Source organism: Homarus americanus, unplaced genomic scaffold, assembly GCF_018991925.1.
Source record: "Homarus americanus isolate GMGI-L3 unplaced genomic scaffold, GMGI_Hamer_2.0 scaffold57965, whole genome shotgun sequence".
Classification (NCBI taxonomy): Eukaryota; Metazoa; Arthropoda; class Malacostraca; order Decapoda; family Nephropidae; genus Homarus; species Homarus americanus.
Window position 1 is genome coordinate 2,235,411 of NW_024725031.1, and position 26,152 is coordinate 2,261,562.

The 26,152-nt window shown below is 37.6% G+C and overlaps 1 protein-coding gene across 1 annotated transcript in view; it reads right to left on the minus strand.

The window, feature by feature from the left end:
* Positions 1-26,152, minus strand: part of LOC121864691 (actin-binding LIM protein 3-like) — a 149,822-nt gene that overhangs the window by 37,311 nt on the left and 86,359 nt on the right. The window contains exons 6-10 of the mRNA XM_042363848.1: positions 10,611-10,737; positions 8,573-8,757; positions 8,223-8,380; positions 3,567-3,605; positions 1,774-1,848 (exon numbers count right to left, since the gene is read on the minus strand). Coding sequence (XP_042219782.1) covers positions 1,774-1,848; positions 3,567-3,605; positions 8,223-8,380; positions 8,573-8,757; positions 10,611-10,737 — 584 coding nt within the window. The remainder of the gene's footprint in view (positions 1-1,773; positions 1,849-3,566; positions 3,606-8,222; positions 8,381-8,572; positions 8,758-10,610; positions 10,738-26,152) is intronic.

A 26,152-nucleotide genomic window follows, 5' to 3' on the forward strand; every position in this document is an offset into this window, starting at 1 on the left:
TAAATGCAGTGCAGTGTTGATTTCAAGAAAATAATCTTGAATTACACCGTGAACTAAAATTTTATGGGTGAAATGGCGCCATGGGGTGACTTCTCTTCCACCCCCATTCTAATTTCCATCATCATCATCATCAACCAGGAGCCTTCTAGATGCACACCTCAAAGTAAGTGTACTTTATTACCTTTTTTGTTGACTTTAGGCAATTTTCAGTGAGCTGGAACCAATTACCCAAAAACCCATTGAAACAATGGTTTCGGTTAACAAATTTTTTGGTTAACGAGCAACCTTCTGGAATGAATTGTGCTCGTTAACCGAGGGACCACTGTAATAAAAACAGCTGAATTTATTGAAAGTATATCATACGTATGATTATTTTACTTAACTAATTTCTTATGAACTTAAATAAGCAAATCTATATAATGTAATATGCTGTCTGTAGTTTTGAACAGTTGTGCTGATATGAACATCCGAATAACGGATTTCGTCTGAGGAATAATGTCGCTGCGGTTTAATTAGTCCAGTACTCGGGGTTTTTACTGCGTGCCCTAAATCTTCAAAATCATCAATCCATTTATGTATAATGTATCCAATAAATAACTTTTATTACAAATTTTCAGAAATAAAATTATCCAAGAGTAAATTCCTCCTACAACCTAACACTTGGGGTTTTTTTTTTGCATGAATATACCAACCACCCGCTAACTATAAATCCAGTGATGGTGCAGTGTTGTTCTGTCTTACCACAAATGGACTTCTGCAGTAAAATATTGTTCTCCATTAATTTACATGACGATATACCATAGTGAAATAGAATCAAAGACATTTCATACACTATTTAGAGAACAAATTGTGGGTTTATGTCCTTTCACAGCTTCTTCAGGAACTGGATTATAGCATATCATAACTCCAGCTTAACCCCTTTCTTACCATATGATCTAATAATCCCATTTAACACCCACTACTGTACTGCCATTATACATGCATGTGCCAGTTTAGCCATGTGGTAAGGAAGAGGCTAATTGGTTTCTGTAATTTTCCATGATAAAATTCAGAATCATGCCAACTTTGAACCAAAGATGACTCCTCCAACACAATGCTGCTCTGGGTCTAAGAAACTGTTATGTTTATATCTGAACAAATTGAATTGTAATCATATCGAAGCAAATTTTCTGAATGTAAGATCATTAATTTTCCCTGCCTTGCAAACCTTTACCTACTATGCTGCTTGGTAGCCACAGTAAAGACACTCCCTTTCATGCAGTGTTGTTCCTTCTTTTTAACAGCCATAACACTCACCCATAGTGCTCTACTTTCATCATTTATCTCTAAGTGCTTGTGACTAACATCCACTCTTTACTCTTTCATATTAATGTCACCTAAATTTTATGAGCAGTGACTTAATTAACAGAAAACCCAACCTTCCACATTGCCACAGAACTACCTCTTATATCTACAGCAAATTAATTCCCAATAACGGTTATACAGTAGGGTCACATTTAGGTTTATAGCACAACACTTGACATCTAATGGAATAACTATCCGGTACTTCAAACATGTGAAGTGTCATCATGGACACTAAGACTTTTACCTGTACAGATTATTGATCAACCACAACTCTTCTTAAGTTGTGATTCAGTAAAGGTTGGACATTATTCATGGAAATATATACTGGCTTGCTTCTACTGTAAACTATAATATTTTACGTCTACTGTAAACTAAATTGTTTTAATGAGCAAATAAAAATATAAAAACTACTAATAAATCATAACGCACCTTCCGGTTCAGGCTGTTATAGGGGCTATAGGAGCGGAAGGATCCATTAAGGCTTGGCGTGCGGGATCGTGAAAACTGAAACAAATAGTTAACCAAACTAAAATAAATCTATGCATGCATACACACAGGGATTACCTGGAAAATGCTGAACATGCTAGGATTTGTAGAGAAAAAAATCCTTTTACTATTTATAAAAATAAAATACAGAAGGCAAACAAATAAAATATTCTCATTAACTGCAAAAGCTTTGAAAACCTATTAAATATAACACATGTACAAAGGGGGATGGCTCCATTAAGGCATGCTAACAAAAACAATAAACTAAACTATTGTTACTAGAACAAACTGTCTAACCCTTTGACTTTCTATTGCATTTTCTGGTAAAGTAGAATTGTTCATACATGCAAGTTTAAAATATGCATATATACTGTACATTATTTCTGTTAAAACAAAAGAAAATGAAATACCTTCTAACATACACAACAGATTCCATCAGTTGTCTATTGTTGTTTAAGTTTTGGTAAAGAAATGTGCTGTTATGAGAACTGTACTAAAACATGAAGACTGAAGATAATTGCATATACAGCAGAGAAAATGTATTGATAAAACAATCTATGGCGGTGCAAATATATATCAGACACCCAGTATAAAGCTCAGAGGAGAAACACTAAAAATCAAGAAGATATAATGATAGTGGTACAGTATTCTTTTCTCCTAGGAGATGAGATGTGAATAACTTACACATTTAGTGATGTACTTAATATATAAATCGGTAGTTTTCAGGTTCATATCCATTGATCTAAATTATGTCATTATGTCTACACACCATACAGTTAGCAGTTAAAATACAGTAAGAGGTTTACTATTCACACACATGAACACTGAAGGGAACTGTTAAATTGTAGCTGTGATTCAATGGAGGGGAATTTTCTTAAAACTTTTTGGAGGTACAGTTATGCCACCAAACTAAAAGTAATTTGGAGAGGAGTGATGTTTGAAACACAAATTAGAGAGGTAAATCATTGCACACACATACACAAATATATAAATAAACAAACACATTGAAGGCTGGAGGAGAGCAATCTCATCAATGAAAAGTATTTAACATGAAGAGTATTGTTATTTTGTCAGTATTGGATGATTTGACTGGCATAAATTTGTGCAATTACTGGGACCTAGTAGACAGTTAAGTCATTATTGCACATACTATACACTAGTGTTTAAGGAGGTACTATAGGTTTTACTGCACAATTCAATGAATACCCTTGAAATACTCCAGAAAAACACTATCCATTAGGGAGTTTAATAACATTAGCAAAGCAATCACTCAATTGATCCAAAAAGGGACAAAACCTAATTTCAAAGGTGAAACACATTTTACATTAAGCAACTGAGGACACCAATCATAGTTACAGTTAAGTAACTACAATACCACATATCACTTAACTTCAAAATTTCAAAAGAAATACTTCACAGAAATTTTAATACTGTAATAATGTAAAAAATAAATTTATGAATTCAACAGAGCAACTCTTCACAAATTATAACTGGTTCCTCACGCCTTAGTACCCATCAGTGACTAAATCAGTGGTTATAAGTTGAACCTCCTCTGTTGTGAATAAGAATGTGAGCCCATATGAAAAACCTGAACTGTCATAATCACTGAATAAATCACTAGGTGGTACTTGAGTTAGTTGATCCACAAAAACAACAAAAACAAATACAGTAGTAGTCAAATGGCACTGTTAATCTCAATTTAGTTAAGAGGTCATGTGCACTCCAGAAAGGCATACCCGCCGCCATCTTCCAGTGGATTCTACAGTTTCGATAAACTGTTGAGATGAAAATTACATTATTATATCAGCTACAATACTCCGACATTATGAGGATATTTACATAAATGATGTAACAATATTACAGTTTCAAGGACGAATAATTTGAATTCACATACAAGTGAGTAACTTCTAATTACTTAATACATAGCCTATAATAACTACAGTATAGCATCAGATATTAGCCAAAAAAAAAAAAAAAAACTAAGTTTACATAAAAACTACTAAATGTTACTTGTTTTTTGTTTTATATAGTATACTGCACATAAAAATGCTGCTTCCCACAACTAAAGCAAGATGGCACATGCAGAAATTTCCGAACATATTTATACTACCATTCATTTTCATAAACTTGAGCCACATAAGCAACAGGATACCCTGAAGCATTCTCTGAGAAAATGTGCATGCTGGTTTGGCCATCATAAAATTGAAGCAACTGCTAATTACCTTCACTAAGAGATCATAAAACTCCTGACACAAGTTAGGTTAAAGCTGACAAAAGCCTATGTAACCATAAATATTCAAATATATATAAATATGAAATTCGATGTAAGAAAATCCCACATGACATTCAAAAGGTTCTTGGCAAGAAATTAATTCCATAAGATGATACTAATCTTGTTAATAACCTTCAAATTAGTGAACGAAAAGTAAGAGATGTGGACAGAAACAGATCAAGACATGTCTGAACCAAGGCCAAGACATATTTAATGTTCTATCATCTTTGTGCGCAACTCAACTCAGCTTTTTATACAGTATTACTTACTTGACAAATTCTTGTGAGATAACTATTTTTTCATTTATACAATTACAGATTTAATTTACAAAACATTACTGTGTATATTACAATATTACAGTAATATATACAGTACTGTAACCAGAAATAAGAAAAAACAATACTATTCAGTACAGTATAGTCTGGATTTACACGGTTTTGGTTAACGCATTTGGTCATTTACGCGGTTTTGGTTAACGCATTTGGTCATTTACGCGGTGCCTTGCCAGAATTGAAATGCTTTAATTGCGCTGTAAATTTGGTCATTTACGCGGAGAGTCGCTGGAGGGTCCAGACGCGTCGCGCCATTTTGTATTCAAGCGGCCCATGCCTGACCACAAGCGGCGCGAGTAAGGTTGCGCAGTATGTCGCTGTTGCATTATCAGTGACGTCATATGACATACTGGACTGTGATTGGGCCATGCATCCTTACCTCCCTCCCCCGCTAACTGTGATTGGTTCAATGTAATATGACGTGCCACCACAGAGAAGCCGCCGCTACCCGCGTCAGTCGCCCTGTTCCCAGTCACCTGGTGTATACTGTGCTCTATTGTGCCCGCTAATCTCGTAACAATGGCATCCGCTGGACCCCCACCACCACAGAAAAACCTTGCATTACCTGGACCCAGCCGCTCCAAGCCAAAGAAGATACGACGTGTCCTAAGTTACGAAGTTAAGTACAAGATCGTACAAGAATTAGAAAAGGAAAGAGGCAAGTTGATTTGGCACGCCAGCATGGCGTGAACAAATCTACGATCCGGACGATCAAGAAGGATGCCGCCAAAATAAAAGAACATTTGAGCATCACAAAGTCTGCAGGTGCTTCAATGGTGAAGTACTGCCAAAACAAGGTGCTGCTCAAGACTGAGAATTTGCTGGTGAGCTACTTGATTCGTCAGGCAAGAAGGAACATGGCGGTGGACACGGGGTCAGTTCAGGACTATGTCCGTGAACTGTACGTAGCAGTGGCACGTAAGATGGGAATTGCAGAGCCTAAACCCTTCACTGCTTCCTCTGGGTGGCTGCAAGGGTTTAAGAAGAGGAACAAGATCAATAATATTAACATTGTTGGTGAAGGAGCGAGTGCTGACCGTGTTGCGGCAAGTGATTTTCCTCCATTCTTACGAGAAGTTATGGAGGAAGGATAGTACACCGACGACCAGGTGTTCAACATGGATGAATCTGGTCTGTCTTGGAAAAAGCTACCTACCAAGACCTTCGTTATCAAGTCTGCCAGCAAGTGTTGGGGCCGGAAGTTGCAGAAGGAGCGCATCACTGTCTTGTTTACCACCAATGCCTCCGGTACCTGTAAGGCAAGTTATCGGTGATCCACACAGCCCGCAAGCCGCACGCTTACAAGAACATGGACATGACCAAGCTAAATGTCCACTGGCTAACCGCACGTAAGGCGTGGATGTTCACTGCTCTGTCCCTCTCCTGGTTTGACGACTGTTTCGTTCCCGACGTCAAGAAATTCTGCGAACAACAGAATGTTCCATTCAACATTTTGTTGCTCCTTGACAATGCACCAGGACACTCGGCCCTACTGTTGTATCGTCACCCCAACGTAAAAGTGGTCTTCTTTCCTCCCAACACTACGTCGTTAATTCAGCCCATGGACCAGGAGTTGATATGCAACATTAAGGCTGCATTCTCTACAAAGAAGTTTAAGCTCATGAACGACTGTACCAACACCAAGGATGAGTTGCGTAACCTGGGTGACACTGATAGCGAGAGCGACGACGAGAAACAAGAGTTGGCGGATCAAGAAGTTCGCGTCAAACAGTTTTGGAAGAAATTTAACGTAAATAAAGCTGTTGATTTCTTGGTGGAGGCACAGGGGCAACTGTCTGTGACAACGATTCGTCACGCATGGCAGCATGTGTTGCAAGGTATACCAGGTGGGAGGCAGAGTCAACCTGTGACTGGTGAGGTTCAGTCTGTTGCAGTGGCAGTGGATCTTGCAAGAGAAGATGCACAGAGTGTTACAGCAGCAGGCTTCTCCAAAACCACCAACGACGACATTATGGAGGTGATCAGGGATCCTGAGGTGACTGCTGACGAGATGTTGGAAGATGATGATGTCAGTGAAGATGCAGGTGGTGTGGCAGCCTGAGAAGAACATAGTTAACACATGGTAATGTAAAGGATGCCATCGAGTTTGCCGAGAAACTCAAGCTCGTCCTTTCCAACGACCCTGACGATCACCGCTATGAAGTCTTCAATAACCAGCTGTTGCAAACTATGGAGCCGTACATCAAGATGTATCACGAACACATCAACACTAGCCGTCAGCCTAACATCACAGACTTTTTCGCCCGCAACGCACCACAGCCAGCCCAAGCCAGTGATAGTGATGTTGACTTTGAGAGATTTGTCAGGGAGGCCCTGACAACTATGGTGGAGAGTGATGGTGATTCACCTGAGGTGCCAGTAATCTGCCCTCTGCCTCGGAACCAGCCCCCACCAACGTATGCCGACCCATCTCTTCTACTAACATAAGTGTTAAACCTAACCTAACCTAACCTAACGTAAGTGTTAAACCTTGATTTTTTTCTAACCTAACTTAACCTAACGTAAGTGTTAAACCTTGATTTTTTCTAACCTAACGTAAGTGTTAAACCTTGATTTTTTCTAACCTAACGTAAGTGTTAAACCTAGATTTTTTCTAACCTAACGTAAGTGTTAAACCTTGATTTTTCTTTTACCTTATTGATATTTATCTTCTATATCATGTGTGTGTGCATAACATCATAAAGTTAAGATACTATTTTTACTACAACGTACGTATTCGGCAAAAAGTGGAGTTTGGAGGTCGGCCCAGACACTATTTCAATTAATCCCATATGTTCTGTTATTTCATTTACACGTTTCTCGTTTTACGCGGGCCTCCACGGGTTCATGTGACCTCGTAAATGCAGACTACACTGTACTGTACAAACTTGATAATCCCCAAAATTGAGTGCAAGGAGTGAAAAAAACTTCCAAACATTCATGAATTAAGTTATGACATATGTTGACGACCTGATCATCCCACACATAATTTTAACAGGTTAAAGATATTGTGGTGATTCTTTTTTTTTTTAATAATTTCTCCTAATTTCTTGTTTCTGTACACCTATTTATTTAGTCAGACTACAGCAACTTTTTCTGAGAAGCTATTGAATAAATATTCCAGGTATTATAAAGTTCTCCAGCAAATTCTGTGCAAATTTATTCAACTAGTCAACTCCTGAGAAGCAAATTAACAAGGTCTTATTGTAACAAACTCCCACACTCAAGGAAATATGTGATGGTTAGATCATCACACATGAACCTAATATGAAAACGCAAGTACGTACTGTACTACAGTAGTAACCTCTAACACTTCAAAATTTGGTATGAATATATCTAGAATTTAAGTGAATCTAATTCACGTCTCAGTAACTCCATAACAACATACACTAGCGCATCATGTCCTCGGGTTTGGTAAGGTGATCCACAGTTATACTTTTCTCCAGATATTCAGGAATGTTTGTTTCCTCTGCTATTTTTTATCTAAGCCTGCGGAAGTTATTACCTTCATTTTTTTTATCAGGAGACGATATCATGCCTGAATAAGTTCAAATGCACAACTTATGCAAGTTGATTGGACAAATTTATTTCCTAAATTATAAATGTAACAATTTTATATCTGTAGAGGAGTATTGCATTCTTAATTTGTATATTATCACAAAGGACCATGTAAATAACAATCCTAATTGTACCATCGAAGCACTAATAGAGGAAAGGCAATCTAACTGAACTAAAATGTAATTATTCTTGTACAGTACAACTGTATACTGTAAGACTTGGGTACCTACCTGTGTTTCTGAAGCTGTTGAGCTCATGCCATCAAAGTCACGTTCTCTCTCAGCTTTCTGTTCCCCATTAATGTGATGGCCATTGGATAGTGAACCATTAAGGACAGTGCCATTTTCTGTGGGACCGGGGCCACAGCGAGGGTGCCAAATGGCTGTACCTGTAATTTTAGATGTATAAAGTAAATGTTTTATGGGGTTCCATTTTTCTTAGAAAGTAATACAAAATCAAAGTGTATTCATTCCTCAAAACTGGGGGTGATCTAGGCAAAAAAATGGAACCAGCTGGACAAGAGGTAAGTGCTGTATCTCCCTAACTGTTGCACAAAAAGTGACAAGACAACAAAACAAACCTTGTAAATACATCTCCTCTCCATCTCCAAATGGATCGCCACATTTGGTACATCGTGCACAAGTGGGGTGGAAGTGGTGATTGTCGCCAGCCTGTAATACCTTGCCACTGATGAACCGATTGCAATATGCACATTTGACACCAAACTGGGCTTGATAATCCTTCTCACAGTATGGTAAGCCATCCCTGAAACATCATGGGAGATTAAATCTCACAATTATTAAAATGTTAAGAAGAATAATTTTTCTTGTACCACCGGGTATTCTATTAAAATTAAGGAAATTTTGGGCCAGACTTATGGATAAATTTTTTTCTACATAATTTCTTCTAAAATTGGGCAGCTTATCTTAAGAACGATGTTAGATATGGTGGGCAGACATTTCGTCACTGGTTTATTCATCACCAGGCAATTTCGTGAACTGGTCATTTCATCACCAGTTTTCAAAGGCAGAGTAGACGACTAACACCAGGAGTTGTTCGATTTTGTTAATTTTTTCTATAGATGTTCTTTGGACAATAATAAGTAATAAAAATGGTAGTAGTGGAGGAGACGGATTGTCCAGTGAGGAACTGACCTAAAACCGTTAAATATCAATATGAAGAGCAGTGGCAGGGACCAAGGTGGCCGAGAATCTAGCAGCAAATATAAACAAAAACAAAACATTTGGAGTTCTGAGTTTCTGACCTTGAGTTTATTACTCTCAGTACATAAAATTACTTTAATTAAAAAAAAAACAATAAATGGTACAACTACATTAAACTTTACACACTAAAAGAAATTTCAGCTTTAATATTAATATCCATTTAACTACATATCAAATATGAGGTTTATTCCAAATAGTTTTTCAACCTGGTACACATGCTGTTCATATTGGAGAACGACCTACGGTTATCACTACTCAACTGGCCTGGTTAACCCAATGTTCAACTTGCCCTTTTAGATTTTTACTAGACTCAGGCTCGCGGGCGAGCGTTAATTTCCACCCCAGCTATAATTGTCAAAAAACCAGAGACATAGAGTACAGTGATCCCTCGGTTAACGAAATTTCGGTTAACGAATTACCTTCCATAAGAATATTCAATTCGGTTAACGAAAAAAATTAGGTTAACGAATTCCTTACGAATTTTTCCCAACATGTTTTCGCCTGATTTTGCCTGCTCACCAGTTGTAGTATTAGTCCGCCAATACAGTAATCAGTTTTAGGGCTTAAATTCGTTACCATTTGAGTAAATATCAAGAAGGTTGTACTATTCAATAATTTTCCAAGTCTTATATTAAAATTTTTAGTCATTTTAACAATTATTTAACATAAATGAAGTACAGGGAACTAGTTTTTAGAATGCCAAACAGCCACTTGACTCACCCAGAATGGCGTCAGTTTGTGTCTCTGGTCAGTGGAGGAAGCATCTTGCTTGAGACTCTCTTGAATATAAACTATTTTTACATTTTTACGGTACAATTATTGGTCATTCTGAAGTTTATTTTACATATTGACAATATATAATGCAGTGCAGTGTTGATTTAAAGAAAATAATCTTGAATAACACCTAGTGAACTAAAATTTTATGGGTGAAATGGTGACACGAAGCATGGGGTGACTTCTCTTCCACCCCAATGCCTTCTCTTCTCCCTTCTCCTCCATATATATATATATATATATATACATATACATATACATATATATATATATATATATATATATATATATATATATATATATATATATATATATATATATATATATATATATATATATATATATATATGAGGGAGATAGGAAGGAACTGGTTCACAAATAGGGTGGTGGACGAGTCGAACAAGCTTAGCAACTATGTAGTAAGTGCTGGAATGCTGGAAAGTTTCAAAAGGGGACTGGATAGATTCATGGATGAAAGAGAGTGGTAGTAACTCTCGACAGGAGCTGCCATGCACAGGCCAACCGGCCTATTGCAGACTCCTTATTTTCTTATGTTCTTATATAAACGAATAAATAACCATCAAAAAGGTTAATTGAAGATCAATACGAAAGTGTACTCACTTGCCCATGTACTCTCCATGTAGCACAGTACTGCAGATGGCACACTTGAAGCACCATATATGCCACTGCTGGTCGAGGGCGATCAGCGCCTGCCCCTCCACCAGTTCCTCCTTGCATCCCGCACATTCTGAAAAGCAAATGCCTCCTTAATATACAGTTTATATTATTGTGCACTGTGTTGCATAACACTTTTCAGAGAACCTGAAAAGTCCCCTTCCCAGCTTATTTCATCTTCAGATTAACCACTTTAATCCTAACCCAACCCTTCCCCAGGTAGTGTTAGGGTGGTTAATCTTGAAATAATCAGGGAAGGTGAGTCTTCTGGTTGTCCCAATTTTCTTCCTTGGCATAATAAAACACCAACAGACTTAGACATCCTCAAAAAATATAGGGTTTATATTTTGGTCTATAAAAGAACACCAATAAATGCATGATTCCTCACACAACTCATTCACCTTCACTTCGAATCACCTAAATATGAGCTCCCCAGCTTATTTCACCCGACGAATAACCACCCTAACACTTACCTAACCTACCCCAACCTAACTTAACAATAACAACACTAACCAACAGCCCAAGAATGATAAAACAAAACGAAAATCAAACACTAGAATACCTCATATTACAGTCATTCTGCATTAACCGAGTGCAAAGTTAATATTTCTGAGCCCACACTTAACAGCTAAGGTGGGATGCGTCCCTCCCACCCGGACATGACACTGAGGCCCATATGCAAGATCAGCCGTGGTGCATACCATGCTGTAGTACTCCCATGGTTGTTGTGCAAGAAGCGTTTTTGGCTAAAAAAAAAAAGAAAAATATGTACAATTCGTTATTGGAACATGGGGAAATTTCGTGGCACACATACCCCTGTCCGATGATCAATACGAGGGAACTATTTTTGTAACCAAATGAACGAAAATTGATTTGAATGGACATGAAATGTATAAATCTGCAAAGGAATAATATTTGTTATACGATATACTCCCTGTAGAACAGCACGTGCAGAATTGTATTGTTCTTTTTAAAAGCGGTCCGTGTTTGTGTACGAAAAATGCCACCAGCCTCTACTTGTCTCATCGCCGTTTATATCCTCCAAATTCGCCTAACCATCATAAAAGGTAAGCCTTTAAGATAACTAATACAACTAATTTATGTGTAGAAATGTATTGAAATCAAATTAAACTAAAAAAAAGTCATAAATAGTCTATTTGAAGAGTGGTGAGAACAGCTTCCTCTGGGATGGTGAATGACGTCCTTTATCAGAATTAATATCGACCCAATTTTCGTAATGAGGGCAATTAATAACAGTCCAGCACTACCAGAATAATTATTGTCTTAGTATAAATACTTTGTAGCATAAATTTCACACTTTAATAAGTCCAAATATGCTGGGTAACCAATGCCAGGTGAATCCAAACTGGTCCATCCGTGATGGTGAATGACGTCCTTTATCAGAATTACTATCGACCCAATTTTCGTAATGAGCGCAATTAATAACCGTCCAGCACTACCAGAATAATTATTTCCTTAGTATAATTACTTATAAGCCTAGATTTCATATTTTAATAAGTCCAAATATGCCAGGTAACTAGTGCTAGGTACTTCCCAGGCATGTTTCATTTGTGTATCAGTTTAACCACAATTTGCTACTAATAAGATAAATTCAGTGACCTAAATTCATGTTTTATTTTTTTATTCCCTTAGTGACTCGATGTATTACAAGAAAGAATTACTTTACGACTTGTTTGGGCCAACAGTTGGAGCGGTGATATTAATTAACTTTGCCATTCACAGTGGTAGAATCAAATGTAGATATACTGGCTTTGTATGTCCATGATTTCAACAAAAATGAATAAGTCCTTCTAAAGTAAATGGAATTGATGATATTATTATCTTTTGGCCATCCAGCGAATTTAATGATTTTAAGTTGACCGATTTTTACCAGTTAAGTTAGGTTACGTTAGATTAGTTAAGTTGGGTTAGGTTAGGTTTGGTGACATTGAAATTATGTTTTTTCAAATGCCAAGTAGGTGGATGACCTAAACATTCATTTTACCAAATTGATTAAAAACATAAGTTTTGTTTTTTTTACAAATTCAGACTCCGTAAAGTTCAAATGACAATCACTTCATGATAAATGTTTCACCCTATACACTAAAGCTACTTTATGTAAGAGGAAAAAATTAGCACCAAATTGTATTGTGTAATACCAAAAGAAGTCATTGATGATAATATTTAATAACAATATTTCAGGTATTACGACCTGGTCGTCGGGACGGAACACCGTCGTAAGTCGAAGAGAGACTGTAATACATTTTCATCTTTAAACTCCTTGTACCTTACCTAACTCACCTTGATGCTCCACTCAATTATAGCTAGATGTAATAATTGTAGAAAGTAATCACAGGTATGACTCCCTTTACCGTTAATTGTTTTTGTATCACAATTCTTGGATATTCAAAGATAATGAAACTATGAATCTTCAATAAATGTGATATACGTACATTCTAATGATGACAACAGAAATGTCAGATTTGCCTACTTAACTGTAACCAGAAATTAACCTAAGTGAATTTGTCCTTAATCCAACCTTTAAAATATGAAAGACAGTATACTTTTTTTATGATAGTCAAGTCAGTTTCCAGTTAGATTAAGTTAGGTAGGTTAGGTTAACATTCTTATATTGATCATTAAAATTTTAAAGGGCTTATAATTTTTGTTCTATGAATTTATCCAAAAAAAGGGATCAAAGTTTTGGGATCACCATAACAATATACACTACAGTACATTAAAAAAAACAATAATTTTTTTTAGTGTGTGTTGCATATCAAACCAAACAAATCTGAGTTTCCTTTGGAATTTTTTATTTTATTTTATTTTTTTTTGAACAGACAAAATTACCCTCAATATTTAGATGTTGGAAACTTATAAATATTAACCCTCATAAATATAAATGTTTCAGAATTCGCAAATTTAACTAACACAATATTAATGACTTTATTTTAACTTACAGGTAGAGATACAGCTAACAATTCACCTTTCACTAATACTGAAGAAATAAATCTTGGTATCATTTGATTGATGGGAAATTTCTCCGGTTCCAGGGAAGATTTTGGAATTTGCTTTCTAACCTAACCTCGGAACTGGTTCCCAGATTCGGAGCAGAAAAATTTGGAGACGTTCCGTAAAATCCCCACATTACTCATAGACCAGAAAAAATGCAGTTTCTGGAATTTTCTGAACATATACCTTGGAGAAATCATAACGTACTGTATGCCACAATTATTATATTTTTTTTATTTTACACTCAGCATACATACGTGGATATTACGTATTAATTTATTTGTGAAATTTGTGGAAAATTTTTCTTTTAAAATACTTTACTCTTGATCATCCATATATTATAGCATATCCTGCTTTTAATAAAGGCTATATTCTGAAATAAGCATTATCATTGTATTCTTATCCTTATTATTACAGTTTATATTAAACATTAAAAAATGCAGGAATGATTTGCAATTAACATTGCAGACTGTATTGAGTATATTTTTAAACCATTTAATTATCATCTTGTTCTATGTTTAACATTATTAGTCTCTGATTAGTTGGAAGAATTTCATGACTATACCTACTGTATATGGGTTCCATGACATTTGCTCACAAGATGAACCTAATCTAACCTAACATGTCTTCATTTCCATAATAGTTGAGTATATGCCTTGTAAACAAATGTCTGCACACTAACTATATGAAGGCTCTCTGATGAGGATCCATATACAGTATTTACATGTAATATTTTTCCAAATAAAAGACGTTTTAAACAGCAGAGACCTTTCTCCGACTTCTGGTTTAGTCCATGTCTTAACAAATTGTATACATTTTTACTCCTCACATTGGGAAAGTGTTCATGTCTTGTTTTTTTGAAAGGGTGTTTATTGCATTACTATAATCAGGTGGAGAAAAGGAGGAAACATTATCTCAAGTTTTCATATCTTGTAGATAACTGGCCTTGTATAATATGAAAGTAAAAATTTTGGTATAAAGATAATTTCCTGTTTGATAGAAAACTAACAGTTATGGTGATATTTTTTCAAGATTTTATCCAAATTCATCTGTAAAGTGAGTTCATCACTGTCATAACAAAATTATAATACCTAATACTGTACTTTGGTATATTCTACTGACCTCATCCACAGAACAGGCCATAGTTCTCTTTATTACACTCGCCCAACCCCAAGTTCATGAAAAACTTATAACTTTATTGTTAGATTTAATAAGGATAAAGAAGAAAGGAACAGATATTACACTCAATTCCTACGTTTTTTATGGTTGTCAAAGGCTTTATTTACCTATATTCACTGTAAATGATCGTATTTTATTCCCAGAATTGGCTTATAATCCAAGAAAATAGGAAAATGAGGTGCACCTTAGCGTGGGATTCAAATTTTTTATGCTCGTAAATCGTGTAGCAAGAACAAACGTTTCGTGCCACTGACAACATTTTCAGGGTGCAAGCATACCATCCCCCAAGTCTTCCAGCAGTTGGTACACCTGACTACACTACGATGACGTAGTAACAACAAATGACAGTCGGGTACCACCATGGCCCATCTTGAATAATCACAAAATTTTCACTCCATTGTATTACCACAGCCGGGATACCATGGCATGGTGTACACCACGGCTGATCTTGCATTTGGGCCCGAGTGCTGACTAACGCCGGCCCGGCGCAGTGTGTTTACATGTTTGGAAGCAGTGACCTTGACCAAAGATTATATAGTGACAGAACTTGAAACACAAATATGTGGGTGGGTAATAAGTACCGGTACTTGTAATAACTAATATAAATATTGGTAAAAAATATGTTTAAAAAATTAGGTTTCATAATATAGAAATGCAGCTTCATTGTCTGTACAAAGGATTCAATAGTAGGTTTTAAACTTAAGATTCAGCGGAGTCGCGACGTGAAATAAATTAATAAATAAAACTTCATGCAGTGTTTTTTTAATCTAAAACACATATCCCTCCTAATTCTGATGTTGACGTTCAATTAATGTTGATAATTTTTCATCTAAAGTGGGGAAGAAATGGGCGGGTGCGTCAGGCTTCCTCAGTTCCTCTCCCAGGTAGTTTACAACGGAGGAAGACGATCATTTATAAACTTGAGGGTAAACACCTTCAAAATTCACTTCTTACACTAACGTACGAAATGTTCTTACTCTGATACAACGTTCAAATAAAAGCACTTTAAATCAATATACTAGATGAGCTTTATTCGCAAACAAAAGAAAAAATGCCAATCTAAAACACTTTTCTTGCATTTTCTCAAAACAATACTGTAGATCCTATAAAGCAAAAATGACACCTTAGGCAAAAAATACCGGGAAAACACCTAAATTTCTTGTCATTACTGAGTCTGTGACTGTTGGGTGTGAGGTGGTCAAGGTTTCTTTGTGGCTTTGAATATGAGCGCTGTGGATACTCGAGTTCTCTTGTGATGGTTATATACAATAAACAATATAATAGTTCACTCTCTGAAATTACAAGTCTGATAAGATGTGTTGTGTTCAGTAAAGGTGTTTGTATGAAGGTTTCTAAAACGTGGGAACAACATGACAATCACAACATTGTTGCAAGCCTGAATGTTATAAGGTAATGCAGTAGTAAATTAAATACATTACATACATTAATGCCACTTAAATGAATCAAAGCAGTGCGATTAAACGTGCTCCAACATCTCATTCGATAACCAGACCGTTGTGGACACTAACCACAGTAATCGCCTGATTGAGGCCTAAATGCAAGATCAGCCGTGGTGTACACCATGCTGTGGTATCCCAGCAGTCATAATACAGTGGAGTGAAAATTTTGTGATTATTCAAGATGGGCCATGGTGGTACCCGACTGTCGTTTGTTGTTACTACGTCATCGTAGTGTAGTCAGGTGTACCAACTGCTGGAAGACTTGGGGGATGGTATGCTTGCACCCTGAAAATGTTGTCAGTGGCACGAAACGTTTGTTCTTGCTACACGATTTACGAGCATAAAAAATTTGAATCCCACGCTAAGGTGCACCTCATTTTCCTATTTTATTGGATTATAAGCCAATTCTGGGAATAAAATACGATCATTTACAGTGAATATAGGTAAATAAAGCCTGTGACAACCATAAAAAACGTAGGAATTGAGTGTAATATCTGTTCCTTTCTTCTTTATCCTTATTAAATCTAACAATAAAGTTATAAGTTTTTCATGAACTTGGGGTTGGGCGAGTGTAATAAAGAGAACTATGGCCTGTTCTGTGGATGAAGTCAGTAGAATATACCAAAGTACAGTATTAGGTATTATAATTCTGTTATGACAGTGATGAACTCACTGTACAGATGAATTGGGATAAAATTTTTAAAAAAATATCACCATAACTGTTAGTTTTCTATCAAACAGGAAATTATCTTTATACCAAAATTTTTACTTTCATATTATACAAGGCCAGTTATCTACAAGACATGAAAACTTGAGATAATGTTTCCTCCTTTTCTCCACCTGATTATAGTAATGCAATAAATACCCGTTCATAAAACAAGACATGAACACTTTTCCAATGTGAGGAGTAAAAATGTATACCATATGTTAAGACATGGACTAAACCAGAAGTCGGAGAAAAGTCTCTGCTGTTTAAATGGTCTTTTATTTGGAAAAAAATATTACATATTACATATAGTTAGTGTGCAGACATTTGTTTACAAGGCATATACTCAACTATTATGGAAATGAAGACATGTTAGGTTAGATAAGGTTCATCTTGTGAGCAAATGTCATGGAACCCATATACAGTAGGTATAGTCATGAAATTCTTCCAACTAATCAGAGACTAATAATGTTAAACATAGAACAAGATGATAATTAAATGGTTTAAAAATATACTCAATACAGTCTGCAATGTTAATTGCAAATCATTCCTGCATTTTTTAATGTTTAATATAAACTGTAATAATAAGGATAAGAATACAATGATAATGCTTATTTCAGAATATAGCCTTTATTAAAAGCAGGATATGCTATAATATATGGATGATCAAGAGTAAAGTATTTTAAAAGAAAAATTTTCCACAAATTTCACAAATAAATTAATACGTAATATCCACGTATGTATGCTGAGTGTAAAATAAAAAAATATAATAATTGCGGCATACAGTACGTTATGATTTCTCCAAGGTATATGTTCAGAAAATTCCAGAAACTGCATTTTTTCTGGTCTATGAGTAATGTGGGGATTTTACGGAACGTCTCCAAATTTTTCTGCTCCGAATCTGGGAACCAGTTCCGAGGTTAGGTTAGAAAGCAAATTCCAAAATCTTCCCTGGAACCGGAGAAATTTCCCATCAATCAAATGATACCAAGATTTATTTCTTCAGTATTAGTGAAAGGTGAATTGTTAGCTGTATCTCTACCTGTACGTTAAAATAAAGTCATTAATATTGTGTTAGTTAAATTTGCGAATTCTGAAACATTTATATTTATGAGGGTTAATATTTATAAGTTTCCAACATCTAAATATTGAGGGTAATTTTGTCTGTTCAAAAAAAAATAAAATAAAATAAATAATTCCAAAGGAAACTCAGATTTGTTTGGTTTGATATGCAACACACACTAAAAAAAATTATTGTTTTTTTTAATGTACTGTAGTGTATATTGTTATGGTGATCCCAAAACTTTGATCCCTTTTTTTGGATAAATTCATAGAACAAAAATTATAAGCCCTTTAAAATTTTAATGATCTATATAAAAATGTTAACCTAACCTACCTAACTTAACCTAACTGGAAACTGACTTAACTATCATAAAAAAAGTATACTGTCTTTCATATTTTAAAGGTTGGATTAAGGACAAATTCACTTAGGTTAATTTCTGGTTACAGTTAAGTAGGCAAATCTGACATTTCTGTTGTCATCATTAGAATGTACGTATATCACATTTATTGAAGATTCATAATTTCATTATCTTTGAATATCCAAGAATTGTGATACAAAAACAATTAACGGTAAAGGGAGTCATAACTGTGATTACTTTCTACAATTATTACATCTAGCTATAATTGAGTGGAGCATCAAGGTGAGTTAGGTAAGGTACAAGGAGTTTAAAGATGAAAATGTATTACAGTCTCTCTTCGACTTACGACGGTGTTCCGTCCAGACGACCAGGTCGTGATACCTGAAATATTGTTATTAAATATTATCATCAATGACTTCTTTTGGTATTAAACAATACAATTTGGTGCTAATTTTTTCCTCTTACATAAAGTAGCTTTAGTGTATAGGGTGAAACATTTATTATGAAGTGATTGTCATTTGAACTTTACGGAGTCTGAATTTGTAAAAAAAAACAAGACTAATGTTTTTGATCTACTCATAATCAATTTGGTAAAATGAATGTTTAGGTCATCCACCTACTTGGGATTTGGTAAAAACATAATTTCAATGTCACCAAACCTAACCTAACCCAACTTAACTAATCTAACGTAACCTAACTTAACTGGTAAAAATCGGTCAACTTAAAATCATTAAATTCGCTGGATGGCCAAAAGATAATAATATCATCAATTCCATTTACTTTAGAAGGACTTATTCATTTTTGTTGAAATCATGGACATACAAAGCCAGTATATCTACATTTGATTCAACCACTGTGAATGGCAAAGTTAATTAATATCACCACTCCAACTGTTGGCCCAAACAAGTCGTAAAGTAGTTCTTTCTTGTAATACATCGAGTCACTAAGGGAATAAAAAAATAAAACATGAATTTAGGTCACTGAATTTATCTTATTAGTAGCAAATTGTGGTTAAACTGATACACAAATGAAACATGCCTGGGAAGTACCTAGCACTAGTTACCTGGCATATTTGGACTTATTAAAATATGAAATCTAGGCTTATAAGTAATTATACTAAGGAAATAATTATTCTGGTAGTGCTGGACGGTTATTAATTGCCCTCATTACGAAAATTGGGTTGATATTAATTCTGATAAAGGACGTCATTCACCATCCCAGAGGAAGCTGTTCTCACCACTCCTCAAATAGACCATTTATGACTTTTTTTTAGTTTAATTTGATTTCAATACATTTCTACACATAAATTAGTTGTATTAGTTATCTTAAAGGCTTACCTTTTATGATGGTTAGGCGAATTTGGAGGATATAAACGGCGATGAGACAAGTAGAGGCTGGCGGCATTTTTCGTACACAAACACGGACCGCTTTTAAAAAGAACAAAACAATTCTGCATGTGCTGTTCTACAGGGAGTATATCGTATAACAAATATTATTCCTTTGCAGATTTATACATTTCATGTCCATTCAAATCAATTTTCTTTCTTTTGGTTTCAAAAATAGTTACCTCGTAGTGATCATCGGACAGGGGTATGTGTGCCACGATAATTCCCCATGTTCCAATAACGAATCGTACATATTTTTCTTTTTTTTAGCCCCTAACGCTTCTTGGACAACAACCATGGGAGTACTACAGCATGGTATGCACCACGGCTGATCTGGCATATGGGCCTGGCTCTTACGACCCATACTCTAAACATTGCATATTATCGTCAGGGTGATGCAAGTGACAAGAGAATCACTGTAAATATTTAACAAATAGAATGTTTTTATTTACCATGTAACTTAAAACATGTATGTTCCCGGGAGGTAAGTCATCATAAAAAGTAAAAAAAATATAATAATCCAGCATAAATTATGATATAATTTATTAATTACCCAAAATACACGACAAAAGCGAACGAGTAAATAAATATTGTACATTTACAACTGATTAATTTAAATCAACTAAAATATATCCGGTAGTAAAATATTTCTATCATCAGATTTCCGGCCATATCCCGAGGATACAGTATAGTACAACCACTGTCTGAAGAATCTAAACTTTCCAAACATACCGCGGTGGCTTTAAAAATTTATTTTATGTTCTCTTTGTATTTACTGCGACCAAAATGCAGTTGTTGCAAACATTAATCATAACTTCAAACTCACCCTAGCTGTGTTAATTATGAAGTGTGGTGGGTGGATCTCACTCACCACTAAAACTACTGTACTACATGGTGTTGTAGAGTTGAAGGGTACCAGTTCAGTGTACAGTATCATTGCATTATAATTGTACGAGATTAATTCATTTACGCGAATTTCGTGAAATACTTGCACGATAAGAAGTGAAAACTTTTTAGTGTGTGTGTGTGTGCCAACTCACTATTGTAAGATCTATCTGTTTTAGAATTATGCCCCAGAGCGGTTAATGCGATGTTTACAAACCGTGTGCATTTTCCTGTGAAATTTGACTTAAGAAAATATGAGGCTAATCTATAAATTGAATATTTACATGAGCTACAGTATTTTGATATATTAACAAAAGCTACCATGAAACATTCAACAGACACTAATTATTAACTTAACAATATAAAATAAGATTAAAAAAGAGGGTTTGCATGATTGAGAAGCAGAAACAAAAATTACTCAACTAATGAAGGCTAGTCGTCGTCGCTTCTCCCTCACGGACACATTAACTAGCTGAAACTTCATTTATTACCCGATGTGTCATGTTCTTGGGAAACTTTCTCTCACAAGTCAGAACTTTCTATAAATGATGATCTAACGACGAAGGAAAGTTTTCAAACAAATGATGGCAATTTCCTCTTCTGGTTAATAATGGCAAAGGCCCAACTCCGACTTGTGTCTACTTTCATCCATGACTTGTTCTGTGGTTTTGCCTCCAGCTGTTGTGGCTCAATTTGGCAGAAATTATTGTGTAAGGAGCATAAGAAGAACAGAGAGCGGATTTCATAAAACTCAGCTCGGCCTTAATAATTGTTCAATGAATAACGAAATTAAAAAAACAAACATTCTTAGCCCTGGTTGTCACACACACACACACACATTTTCTATCGATGTAATTTGATAATTCAATTATACTCGAAGTTAATATTAAAAACATAAGCCGACAAAGACATCCTGTAGCTTACAACAGACCCTTCTTAGCGACTTACATTTATTTAGTTTCCAGGATAAAATTCCAACGACAAATACAACAACCCATTCGTTTACATTTTTTGTAAAAGAAAGACTGGGAGCTCGAATTAAATATGGCAAAAGTTGATTACCATTTTACACATTTTCTATGACATCTATCGTAAAGGAACAACTGCACATGGAGCCACACATATAAAGTGAGATTACCACAATAAGTTTAAAAAACTTAATGCACGTATACCTCTTTACCCTATAACTTTTTCTTGATCCCATCTTCCCAAAAGCAGAATAGACAGTTTTATATAAAGTCCATTTAAATAGAGTAAACTTAACGATGAGGTGGTACTACAAAAAAATGGATATTATCAATGCGAGACAGGTAATTACCTAAACAAAGAGTAAACTTAATGACAAGTTTCTTGGAGCCATTCCTGCGTCTCTTGCAGTACTTCTTAAGGGAGACTCTGACCTGGGTGGTGACACTCACGTCCTCAGGGCTGCTCTCTTTACCTAACTCTCCCGCACATTCACTCTCACTACCACCGTCTTTGTGACTTGTACAGACCCCGTCACCAAGCTCGGGGGGAACTTTGGCAGCTTTGAATGTCATGGGAAGGGTAATGTAACCCTTGTAGCTCCTTAATTTCACGAGGTCCACCAGAGACTGTGTTTCGCTCGCCGCTGTGACCGGGTCGACCGCAAGGAGGATAGAAGACTGCTGACTGGCCGACTCTGGTATAATGGATTTGACTGGTGGAGAGCTTCCCGTGACTGTGGGTGACTGTTTCGTTTCTACTTCTGAGGCAGGTGAAGAAAGGCTATGTCGTGGTTCTGAGGGAGGTGATAAGGCGTTCTCATGGGGTTCTGGAAGAGGTGACGAATAGTTCTCATATGATTCTGTAAAAGGTGACAATAACGAGCTTTCGCGTGGTTCAGGGAGAGGTAACAGTAGGTTATCTTCTGATTCCAGTGTATCAAATGGCTGGCTCGCTTCTGATTCCAGTGTATCAAATGGCTGGATCTCTTCTGATTCACGTGTATCAAATGGCTGGCTCGCTTCTGATTCACGTGTATCAAATGGCTGGATCTCTTCTGATTCACGTGTATCAAATGGCTGGCTCGCTTCTGATTCCAGTGTATCAAATGGCTGGCTCGCTTCTGATTCCAGTGTATCAAATGGCTGGATCTCTTCTGATTCACGTGTATCAAATGGCTGGCTCGGATTCCAGTGTATCAAATGGCTGGCTCGCTTCTGATTCACGTGTATCAAATGGCTGGCTCTTCTGATTCCAGTGTATCAAATGGCTGGATCTCTTCTGATTCACGTGTATCAAATGGCTGGCTCGCTTCTGATTCCAGTGTATCAAATGGCTTCTTCCGATTCACGTGTATCAAATGGCTGGCTCGCTTCTGATTCACGTGTATCAAATGGCTGGCTCGGCTCAAATGGCTTCCGATTCACGTGTATCAAATGGCTGGCTCGCTTCTGATTCACGTGTATCAAATGGCTGGCTCGCTTCTGATTCACGTGTATCAAATGGCTGGCTCGCTTCTGATTCACGTGTATCAAATGGCTGGATCTCTTCTGATTCACGTGTATCAAATGGCTGGATCTCTTCTGATTCTCGTGTATCAAATGGCTGGTTCTCTTCTGATTGCAGTGTATCAATTGGCTGGTTCTCATGTGATTCTGGGAGGTGAATCGACGTGTTGTCTTGCAGGAACTGAACAGGAGGCGGTGGAACATGTGGCACTGTGGGTGAATAAGATCGGCTCTCATCTGTTCTGTGAGGTGCAGGTGGTGGTGGACTGTATGGGTCTGATGATGCAGATGACGTGTAGTCTTGTAGTTCACAGGGAGATGACGGATTCTTAGGTGGTGGTGATGAAGAGGACGATAATTCACAAGTACAAAGTGAATTCTCTTGGCACTTTTTGGAAGGGAATATAACAGAACTATATGGGTTTATGTACCGATATGGATGAATAATATTTTCTGGGTCTGAAAAAACAGGCGGTGTGTTGCTTTGTGGTCTAACATTGAGGTAGGGATGGCGGGGTTGTGGTTGAAAAGGAAAAGGCGAGTTTACTCGTAGTTCAGTGGTAATGGGTGGGTGGGTGACTTGTGGTTTAGGTGACAGGGAGAGAGTTGTGGTTGTGTGAGGGACTCGAGAAGATCCCCGACCCTCCACTGGAAGGCAGGGCGCGTTATTGTGTGAGGCAGATTGTGCATCAGAGACTAGATACAATTCTTTGGCCGTCATATCACAGGGTCCATGATCCCACAAGTCCTTACAAGTACACCGTGAGCGAGAGTCATCGCAGGAATATGGCTTTTCTGTGGGTCCCGAGTCCAAAATATGCCGATAACTGTATAATTTACAGATATCCTCTTCACTGGCCTGTGTGTTGAAAGGTAACATTTCTGTTAACTTCTTCAGGAACTTTCCCACAGGAGCAGAGGGCGTGGCTGTCCCGTCTGGAGGTTCTCTCTGGGCCAGCCCTGCGGTAGCGTTGTAGTCAGTGTGTGGGGCACTACTGCTGCCGGGGGGACGAGTGACCCTGTGACCAAACCCACCTGAGCCGGCATCTTTATAACTCACGGGTGGATTCACCTCTGCTTCCTGTGGGAGGCGGAGTTGTCCCTCGCGGTCAGTGACACCTCGGTTTATATAGTTGGGGCCCGCAACACTGTTCCCCTGGTGACTTTCAACCTTATGGTGAAAACTGTCGCTACTAACAATGTCGCCTCTCAGGACAGATCTGGGTTGAACCATTATGGGAGTTTCTGAAGGCTGAGTGATGGCAGCAGCGGTAGTGGTGGTGGTGGTGGTGTGACATAGGGCGTCCTGGATCTTTCTATATAGCGGGTAGCGAGTACAGAGGGCGTGGCTAAGGCAGGAGGCTGGGATAGACAGTCGCCGCTGTAGGGAGGCTGCTGACGGAGTGCTCAATCCACCTTGCTCCACGCCACTACATGGTATTGGTCTCTTACCTAAATATACGTTCGTTACTGTTCGCTCACTGGTCGAGCTATCAGCCTCGCACCCTGACTGGTTACCGCCCGTGATGTGACCAAGCTTGACTGCATTCCAAAACTTATCTCTGGAGCGTTCCCTGTCAGATATAGCATCATAGTATGTTACAGGAGGGGAGCCATGCAAGCCCTCAGTTCTAGCACACTCCCCCCCACACCTGCCCCCGACAATGTCTCGTGCCGGTGTGGTTGGAGAGCCGTTCCCTGTGTGCTGAGGCCACGGATGCCACCCGTCACAGCTGAGCCTTGCAGTGTCATTACCCAAGGTGGTCATTAGTGGCACTGTTCCTCCTTGTGCTGCTCCATAACCACTTTCTAAATGCAAATGAAATTCACTACTGGGATGCAACGAAAGTGAGGTAAGGGGGGCGGTAGGGGGCAGGAGGCTGTGGTGGTTGAGAAGCCAGTCAACTCTAGAAGAGGAATAGAGAGGTCCTGTGTGAGTGTCAGGATGAGTGTGTCGGACGGCGTCTCCCACCCCCCACACACACTGTCTGTCACCCTCACGCACCCCAACACTGGACACACACCTACTGTCCACACCCATCTCAGGCGAAAGCATAACATCACCCTGGGGGAAAATATTCACCTTTCCCTGAAGATGAATGATCTCATTACACGTATTCTCAGCAGAACAAGCAAAGTCGCTAACCGTGGAACACGGTAAGTTTTTCGCTGTTCCGGTATTACGATTAGCGAGAACCCCTCTGTCAACCTCTTCTAGCACACCCTCGCCAAACCCGTTATTGACTCCATTTTTTTGGCATACATTAGTGAAGCCATATGCCGAGCCAGACCGTCTGTCGGCGCCACACTGTCTCGGCCCGTTTCCACACCTGTTGTCTGGAGTGGAGCTGCTCTCTGCATACAACGTTTCCTCAACTCCTGTATTTTCTCTCCTTTCACATCCCATATTCGTTCTATCTTTATATCTCTGTGTGTTTATTTGATTATCATTAACTGGAACGTTAGAATGGACATTTTTGGTTGTATACGTGTTGTAAGGGATGTGTTGAAAAGGGTTCCCGTGGGGAGTATAGCCGTAGGGTGAGGGGGTGTTGTGGTGGATAGCGCCAGCTGAGGTAAACACACCGCTTCCAGGATCATGGCGGTCATTTGGCGGCAACTGCTCACGATCGCTCCATTGTGGCCAGCCTTTATCTGTGTCGGCATTATTTTCTTCGTTTTCCACATCATTCAGAGATCGTATAGCGAGATAAGTTCTTACCCTCCTGCTTTGATTCTCCCGCTGGATATCAATTATCTGTTTATTTGTAACACCACCCACAATGTTTACCTCGTCCGCCACGGCATCTATAGGAGAAATACCAAAATATGTATTATTATTCCTCGCTCTTCTGATTTTGTTATGTTCCCTTCGTTCCCGCTTTCTTCGATACTGGGACAGGAAATCAAGAGAATTATTTGTTTGTCTGGCGAGGCTGGTGTCCTTGTGCTCGTCTGCTGGATGT